At 38.8% G+C, this 9,899-nt stretch overlaps 1 protein-coding gene across 1 annotated transcript in view; it reads left to right on the plus strand.

Annotated features, from left to right (window-relative positions):
* IL23R (interleukin 23 receptor) overlaps positions 1-9,530 on the plus strand; it is a 68,835-nt gene extending 59,305 nt beyond the window's left edge. Inside the window, exons 9-11 of the mRNA XM_005868041.2 lie at positions 1,404-1,509; positions 4,257-4,347; positions 8,794-9,530. Of these exons, the coding sequence (XP_005868103.1) occupies positions 1,404-1,509; positions 4,257-4,347; positions 8,794-9,447 (851 nt within the window). The 3' untranslated portion in view covers positions 9,448-9,530. The remainder of the gene's footprint in view (positions 1-1,403; positions 1,510-4,256; positions 4,348-8,793) is intronic.
* Positions 9,531-9,899: the final 369 nt, after the last annotated feature.

Here is a 9,899-nt window from a genome sequence, read left to right on the forward strand (position 1 = left end):
TGAACTTGTACATGTGAATCAATTACAAGGCAAGTGCTTAGGTTCAGTATAGATCCCTAATTACAGATGCCTACACAGACATGCACCTTGATATCTCTGTGGGAATTGTGGAGGCTAGGAGCTCATGGCAGCTCTACTAGACAGGTATTATTACCTCTACTCTAGAGAAGAGGACACTTGAGCTTCAGCAAGTTTATAATGATGCCCTGAGGTTAGAGAGCTGATAAGTGGCAGAGTCCATTTCAAACCCCGGCATCTCGGGTCACTCTGCTTTATCCTGGTCCCCTTTGCCCGTCTGATGTTAATGTGGGGATTCTCTATCCTCCTCCAGGCACTAATGCCCAAAGGTATGTGGCAGACAGTATCTTCCATTAGTTGCATGAAATCTTCAGCAATTGTATTTTAATCCCAGGAAAACACTAATTTCATATTCCACTGGAACTCTGGAGTAATCTAAGCCCCTGACATCCAACTGGCTTTAGGAGGGGAGCTGCAAGTGTATGGTAGGTGCGGCAGGGGAATAACTAGAGAAGAGCCAACACAGTGTCTGCCGCGTGATAAGTATCTGATACACATTTGCCAAAGGGAGAGAGGAAGAGGGATGGAATGGAGGTTAATACCCAGCAGGGCTCAGAACAAACTCCAGTGTGATAAGTCATTTCTCAATTACAGCCTATATTTAAAAATAGGGAGAAGGTGTGATGATCTTGGTAGTTAACACATGTTGGATATATTATACTAATTATTTAAAGATTTCAGGGGATTAATTCAACTTCAAAATGTGAGGAAAGCTAGCATTGTTTTTAAAATAAAATGTGAGTGCAAGATGTATAACAATTTAAATTTTTTTCTTATTACATATATTGTTCTACTAGTAAGTAGAGTGAATGCTCTTTCTCAGCAGGAAAAAAAAATCATGAACAATCAATTTTGAAAAATGGTGACAAGTTGTATACAACTTCTGTCTCACACAAAAGGTTAAAAAATGCACACAACAAAACCTCAGTTGTAATTATGGCCAGCTTTAGACTCTGTTACAAGCAATTGAGAATTCTCACGTGTGTCAGAACCCCATTTGGCTCATCACTAAACATTTTTATATAAAATATGCACGCACAAGCTCAGAAGAATGTCTAATGCTGACCACATTTGCTAGAGTTGCACTTCCAGAAACCCGCTGACATCAGATACATGCAACCCAGTGTTCTCAAACAAAAAGTATCGTCATGCTGTTTGCCAGGGCAGTCACCTTAGAGTGAGAGGTAAAGATTAATTTTGTTTCCCCCTTTCCCTTTTCCTTTGAGATCAATGACCTTCGCTTTGAGGAGAGTAGGGAGAGCACAATGATTCTGATATCGCATGGACACTGATGCTTAGCTGAAATTATTTTTCTTTCCTCTCAGACAACCGGCAACAAGACATTGGACTTTTATCAGGAATGGTCTCCTTTGCCGTTGTGTTTTCAATTCTTTCTTTGATTGGGATATTTAACAAATCACTCCGAACTGGGTAGGTTTTCACAGAATTTCTATTTTTCTGATTTAGACCATATATTTGTACCACCAAAATGTAGTTTATTCAGTTATCTACAAGAAAAATCCATCAGCAATTTTATACAGAGGAAGGAAAAACGAAAGGAACAGTTATGCCAAACTCTTTACAAATGTCACTCATTTAATCCTCACAGTGATCCTGCCAGAAAAGCTCTATGGTCTAATTTACAGATGACTTACACAAGGTTTACAGAGGTTAGGTGGTCAGCCCAAGGTCACTAAGCACTAGCCAGGAGTCCAGACCTGGCTGATCTCAAAGCCCATGCACTCTCTTTCACTACACAGCTTTCTCACTGTGCCTTCAAGTTTATCTACAGTGCCTGGATTCTTTTCTTTTTAAAAAAAAATATTTTTATTGGTTTCAGAGAGGAAGGGAGAGGGAGAGAGAGATAGAAACATCAATGATGAGAGAAAATCATTAATCGGCTGCCTCCTGCATGCTCCCTCCTGGGGATCAAGCCCACAACTCGGGCATGTGCCCTGACCAGGAATGGATCCATAAACTTCTGGTTCATAGGTTGATGCTCAACCACTGAGCCACAACACCTGGATTCTTTAGAGTGGTTGAGTCAAATCATAACCTGCCTTGAATTCTATCCAAATATGCTCCCTGAATCAGTGTGAAGAGAAGTGTGGCACCATCTGAATTCATCACTGGATACCAATTGTGTTAGTGTTTTAGAATGTGGGTCCAATGCCCATTCTTCTTGGCCTTCTTCAATCATTTCCCCCCAATATGGTATTAGTAAAGATCTACACTTCGTTATTTAAAAATGAGACTTTGAGGAAAGCAAGGCCTTAAATTTCCTAAATTTTACTAGATGCACTGAATACATATTTATAATATGTTGTTTCATGTGGCAGTCTCCCAGTACATCAATGACACACACATTTTAACACATATCACTGTGCTAATTGGCATTGAATCTCTCTTTTTTGCCATCCCTTGTTTCATGAGATAAACTTTCTTTTTTTAAAACTTATAATCAAAACACAGTAGAAAGATTTAGAATGAGCTATTCTACATAAAGTATACTAGTGATTTTTAAAATGTATGTAGGCTTCTTCCTCAGAAATTAAGTATTTAAATTACACATTAATAAACATACCCCTTGTACCTTGGGCAAATGAATATGGAACTTTATTTTCAGTTGTTTTAAAATATACTCAATTACAAAGCCCTTTGAAATATTTTAATATTCAAACTTATACCACATACAAATATTCATATTTGTGTTATCCAAGAAGTCTATGTTAGTGAGAAATTTTAAATAACAGTAAATTTGTTACTAAGAATAACCTAAGGATTAGCTTCTTGTTGATAATGACAAATAAAAAAATAGGACAATTCTTTGCTAATTATTTAAATATGTATTATTTTTAAAAAGATAAAAGAACAAGAGATAATTCCAATATAAGTATTGTACATATTAGCAGATACTGTTATTTACTGTAATGATACATTATTTATATAAGCCTTATTTCAGAAATAGAGCTGGAAAACAGAGAGTAAAACATTTTAAATAATGAAACTAAGAGTGGATATATATATATAGATATCTCTCTATATATAGATATTCTTACTGTATCAGCAGCTGTATAAAAACTTTTCTACAATAGCATGAACTTACTAATTTGGTCTAATTTTAGGTATAGAAAGAGAGTGTAAATTAGTAAGAAAGCTGAATCATGAAACATTGCATAAATGTGTGAGGAAATTATTTTTACCCTACAGTTCAAGGTCAAATTGGCCTAGCGAAGTACTTCCGGACATTTTGGTTGTTACTTAGTAAAAGTCCAAAGAGAAGCTGCTTAAACAGATTAACAAGTCTGATCTGTTGTTAATGGATGCACTGTTACCATGGGAAAATGTACCATAGATCAGTTTAGTCTCTTCTAAGTTCCTGGTACAATCTTTTTCTCAAATCAGTTTTTACTATAAATGCAGAAAATGCTTCCAACACAGTGGCAGTGCCAAGGGATAGCTTTGGGGAAGAAGTGGATTGTACACAGCTTCTCCCTCTTCTTTCCATCACCCCACCCCAGTGATCCTGAATAAGTACACAGGCTAAATAAAAAATGGCATACTCACTGTGCCACAATACTATAAGACAGTTTCCCAGTCCCCCGATTCCATCCACATAAAGAAAGTCTGAACCACCACTATCATCTCAAGCCTACCTGGAATCATTACAAATTCAGAATCAGTCTACGGCCATACCACCCTGAATGCGCCCGATCTCTTCAGAATCAGAGAAGCTTGAATTAAATGGTTTGATTAAATAACATTTTCTTCTTTAATATTTTTCTGTGGTTGTGGTCACCTTGGAAAGTTCTACAAAATATCCCTTAAGTTTTCCAGACCTTTCCACACTGAGATCTCCTGCTCATCATGCTTTGCCATATCTAACATATGTACAGTTTTCACTTCCAGGGTGGTTCTCCCACTTATCTTGAATCTAGCGTGAATGTTTTGAAATGTTCTGGCTCATTAGAGAGAAGCAGAGTAATAGAGAGAAGAGAAAAATCCCTACAGACATTGAATTAACTTCTGACTTAACTATTTAAAGAGATTAAAATCTTAGCTTCTGCTTCAGAAAGCTTGATTTTATTATGCATTCTAGTTGATTTCCTAATCTCCCATAGGATTGCCTACACCAATCCTAAAGTAAAATGCTTCTAATGTGCATTTTTGCTTTTTAGCATTAAAAGAAGAATGTTATTGCTAATACCAAAATGGCTTCATGAAGACATTCCTAGTATGAAGAACAGTAATGCTGTGAAAATGCTACAGGTAACTAAACGCCATCAAATAAAAACTAAACGGCAGCTGTGTCCAAGAGTGCAGTTCAATAGAGTAGAATTTCCATTTCAATAAACAAATGTGTGTACAGATAAGCATAACTGTATAAACATATGTAGAAACAAACTAATAAATATTTTAAATCATACTTAAGAGATGAGAGAATGGAATTAGTAAAAGAAAAGAGAGATAGGAAAAAAAATGCTATTCAACATGATGAAAGAAGGAGAAGAGAATAGCCAAAGAACATATATGCATGGACACAGACAACAATGTGCTTAGGGCCAGAGGAAGGAGAGGGTGGGTGTGGGTGGAGGGGGGGAGTAGGGAATTGAGGACTTCTGTAATAATGTCAACAATATAAAGAAAGATAAAAGGAAGAAAGAGAGAGATAGAGATAGAGATAGAGATAGAGATAGAGACAGAGACAGAGACAGAGACAGAGGGAAAGAAAAGTAAAGTGAAGTGAAAGATTGTGAACTAGGTGTCAGAGTCACTTGGTGGCCAGGCAATTGGGAGGTGTCTTCAGGGACCAAAGGAAGAGGGCAGAAAGATTCAATTGAATGAGCCTCACAGACCCAAAGGAGTTTTCATTTCACATGACATTGGAGAAGCAGGTGGAGCCCAAGAAGGACACCACTTCACTCCTGAGACCCAAAGGAATTTGAGAAAATAAATGTGTGAGGACTATGAGAGCAGGTGTCACTAGGGGTGGGGTCAGGTTTTCACTTCAGCAAAGAAGAGAAGGGTGAGCCAGAAGACCTTGAGGACATATGGGCCTTTGCTGGTTAAGGAGGAACTGTTGATGATTATGAGTGAAGGGAAAGAATCTGCTGTGTGTGCTCCTACTTTCCAGCACTCTGGCCTGGCCATCAAGAGGCTCAAAACCTAGTCAATGGGACAGACACATTATCCAAGCATTGCAATGCAGTGATGTAAGTGCAGTGACAGAAATAAGATGAGACATGACAAGAGTATATGGAAAGATGAATAGGAGTTGCTCAGAAGATACAGAGAATGTTTAAAATCGAGAGGACAACATGAGCAAAAGCACAGAAGGGAGAGGAGCATGCTGGGTATTGCTTTATCAAAAGGATTTACATGAGGAGTAGCTGGAAAAATACTGGAATGGTGAGTGAGAGAAGATCACAAAAGGTCTTACAGCTATGGAACTTCATTCCATTGACTAATAGTTTTAAAACTTTAATAAAATCTGTATTTTTAGCTTAGGAACCCCATGTTCAAATGATGTGAGGAAGACTAGTATTTGTAAGACAAAATGGCTCTATTTGGAGCTTCGGCAAGCAAGCCCATTAATCAACTCCTTCCCCATTTCTCTAAGGCAGCGGTTCTGAACCTGTGGGTCGCGACCCCTTTGGCGGTCGAATGACCCTTTCACAGGGGTCACCTAAGACCATCCTGCATATCAGATATTTACATTACGATTCATAACAGTAGCAACATTACAGTTATGAAGTAGCAACGAAAATAATTTTATGGTTGGGTCACAACATGAGGAACTGTATTTAAAGGGCCAGAAGGTTGAGAACCACTGCTCTAAGGCAACAGTTTTCATCCTTGGTTGCTTATTAGAATCCTGGCCCGTTCCAGGAACTCTGGGGGCGGAGAATGGGTCTGGGGAGACCCAGGCAACAGTATTTTCCAAAGCTTCCCAAATGATTCCACTTCATGGCCAATGTTGAGAACACTATTGAGGGGTTGAAAACTACTGCTAAAGACAATGAGGAGCCAGTGGGAGTTTTCAATTGAAATAGACATGGTCCTAGAAGAGAGGCAGATTTAGGGGGGTCAGAGAAATGAGCATAGTGAGGTGTGGACAAAGTGTCAATAAGCAAGCATCCAGAGTGCTGACTCATTTGTAGGGGGTCTATAAAACATAAGAAATAAAATGAGTCCATGGAGTGACAAGGAGCAGGTCATTGGTGATCCTGGTCCAGAGGTTCAGTTGAGAAGTGAATGGAGAAGGAGGAAGTGGGGAGTGAGGGTGGAAACATCTTTTGATGAGTGCTGTCTAGAAGGGAAGGGAAGAGAGGGGCTATGCTGACATGTGGTCAGCTTTCAAATACTTGTGCAATGAATGAATAACAGTAATTCCAGAGGGGTGTGGAGTCAGAAGCATGTTTGTACTAAATTGGACAGGCCTGAGAAAGATTATTACAGAGAAAGGGGAACGTGATTGAACACGACTGTGAAGAAGAAGGGAGGGAATGGTCTAAAGCAGTGGTTCTCAACCTTGGCTGCACATTAGAATCACCTGGGAATCTTTTTAAAATCCTGATTTCTGGGCCCCATCCTCCGGAAATTCTGTTTCTTTGTTACTAATGTTGTGGCCCCACCCCATAACAAAGAAACAGAATTTCCGGAGGATGAGGCCCAGAAATCAGGATTTAAAAAAGATTCCCAGGTGATTCTAATGTGCAGCCAAGGTTGAGAACCACTGGTCTAAAGGAAAGAGGTGGAAAATCCACCCTGAGCAGGAGGAGGGATCTTTGTCTCTGGATACAGGAAGGAGAGAAAGGGCTTGGATGGCTGACAGTGGAGGGGTGATCTAAACAACTGAACCCACATATGTAATGAGGTACAAGGTTAATTAACTGAAGGACAAATATACATTCACCAAATTACAGATAACAAATACTTTAGTCTTGATATTCATTCTACTTAGTAGTTCTTTTTTGCTCCCCTATTAATTGTACTAGGGCATTGGGAGCTTCTTATGGCTCAAGGAAATGTCTCTGATCCCTCGTGATCAGATCCTCTTCTTTCTTTATGGCCCTCACTCTGGAATAGTTCCCGTTGGTCTCTTGTGTCCTTCGTTGTGGTTTGACTTCCACCCACTTCCTCACTTAGTTGCCAGCCTAAAGTGGGGAACCACCTCCTTCCCAGAACACAGCCACCTTGCATTCTTAGTTTCCTGCAGTGTCTAGTTCCTTTGACCTCATCCGTCCTTTAACTACAGTGGTTCCCCCTTATCCGCGGTTTTGCTTTTCCCACTGTTAGTTATCTGCAGTCCAAAAATATGAAATGGAAAACTCCAGAAATAAGCAATTCATAAGTTTTAAATTGTGCCAATTCTGAGCATTTGTCGTGTATCCAACTATATACACTACCTGCCCATTAGTCACATGGTAGCCATCTCAGTTGTCAGATTGACTGGTGGTATTCCAGTGCTTGTTTTCAAGTAACCCTTATTTTACTTAATAAAGGCCCCAAAGCACAAGAGTAGTGAAGTTGGAAAATTGGCTATCCAAAGAGAAGTCATAAAGTAGTGTATGTCTGTACAGGAAAAAAACATAGTATATACAGTCATCTCTGCTTAATGATGGAATATATTCTGAGAAATGTGTTAGACAATTTTGTCCTAGTGCAAACATCATAGAGTGCACTTCCATAGTGGTACAGCCTACTACACACATAGGCTATACAGTACAGACTATTGGTCCTAGGCTATAAGCATGTACTGTGTGTTACTGCACAAAACAATACAAGATCAAATCAAGCATGTGAAAAATGATTCAACCAAGAGAACTCTATCGCATCAGGGATTAGGGCATCGACACATGCATTTCGGAGGGACACAAACATTTAGTCCACAGCAGAAGCTATAATTTTACAGTTGTGTTGGGTGGAAGCTATTTGCCCTGGGAAGCCAGCCATCAGCTGAAAAACCTTGAGACCTTTTCTTACCCAGAAGAATTATCAGGCTTTTATACAAATAAAAATCTTCTTCATCTACCCTCCTGATTACCACAGATGTGTCTGAATTGTGAGCAGCTGCACAGCTTTAGAAACTCAACTCAAAACACTTCTTACAACCTTAGTCTTAAATGAAAGCGAAATAGGATTCTCCCCCTACCACAGTTTTTCATTTAAGCAGCCAAATATTTTCTTATAGTAAGGCTCCATAATATTAAAAGATATTCCAACATACAGTGGGGCCTTGACTTACGAGTTTAATTCATTCCGAGACCAAGCTTGTTAAGGAGCTCGTTAACTCAAATTACTCTATCAACTCAATGCAAAAAATCGGCCGAGAGACAGCTGGTATCTCAAAAAACTCGTTAGTCGGGACACTCGTAAGTCAAGGCCCCACTGTATTTCAAAATCCAAATTTTAAAAGGCCCTGAAACAATATGCAGAACGCTTTCTTTTTAAAAATTTTAAACCAAGACATGTACTTAAGACATGGATTGTTTTTATTTTTCCTTTCCTTCAGTCTCCTCAAGGGAGAATTTAATAAAGGCTTGGATTCAAGCAGGGTAACAAAGGAGAAAATCCTATGGGAAGATAAGCAATATGAGAAACAGGAGAGGGAAAGGAAAGTTGAGGGAAATTAGAATTCCAGTCCTTATCCAGTTATCCAGCTGGCCCCTTTAAATGTCTTTTGTAAATTAAAACAATGCTTTTTCTTCCCAGGAAAAGAGTGAATTTATGAATAATAATTCCAGCGAACAGGACCTATATGTTGATCCAGTGATTACAGAGATAGAAATCTTTCTCCAAGAAGAACACAAGCCCATGGACTGCAAGAAAGGAAGGAATACAGGAGCCCCGGAGACAACAGAGTGCCTGCCAAAGTCACTGCTCGCCAGTACTACAGTTGTGTATATTCCTGATATCAACACGGGGTATAAACCCCAGATTTCTAATTTCCTCACTGAGGAAGACCATTTCAGCAATGATGATGACACCGATTCCTCAGCTCTCAAACCAACAGTTGATTCCTTAGACCTGGGAAAAAATGCCCTTTTTAAAAAATACCCTAATTTTGCTCTTTCTGTCTCAAGTATGAACTCATTAAACAATACACTATTTCTTGAAGAGTTAAGCCTCATTTTAAATCAAGGAGAATGCAATCCTTCTGACATGCAAAACTCGACAGAGGATGAAACCACCATGCTTTTGGAAAATGCTTCCCCCAATGAAACTCTTCCAGAACAGACCCTGCTGCCCGATGAATTTGTCTCCTGTTTGGGGATCATGAATGAGGAGTTGCCATCTATTAATTCTTATTTCCCACAAAATATTTTGGAAAACTGCTTCAATAGGATGTCTCTCTTGGAAAAGTAGAACTGTGTAGTCAAAATTAATGTGAGAAAGCGGCCTTGCAATCTGAAGTTGAATTTCCCCCTCAACATAAATTTAATTCTGCCCTATTTTTTAAAAATAAGAGAATTAAGATCCAAAGATGGAATATACTTTATGGTCACAAAAAAAGTAGCAATATTAGGGACACCTCCTGTATTTTTAAAAAAGAATCAACGATATCCTTTTCATTTTCCCTCCTTGCCAGGCACAGAACAGCTCTCTCTGTTGTAGGAAGGATAAATAATACAAAATATATGGTAGTGAAGTAAATGCTGAAAATAGTTATTTAAAACCAAGACATTAATATTAGCTTGCAAGGGAGAGGCAAGTTTAATTTTCACTTTATTGCTTAAAATTATCTTGAGTAGATAAAAACATAGCCCCAATAGCAAAATAAGCAAAGGACAGAAACAGAGGAGCAATTAATTAGCATG

Source organism: Myotis brandtii, unplaced genomic scaffold, assembly GCF_000412655.1.
Source record: "Myotis brandtii unplaced genomic scaffold, ASM41265v1 scaffold26, whole genome shotgun sequence".
In the NCBI taxonomy this organism is placed as follows: domain Eukaryota; kingdom Metazoa; phylum Chordata; class Mammalia; order Chiroptera; family Vespertilionidae; genus Myotis; species Myotis brandtii.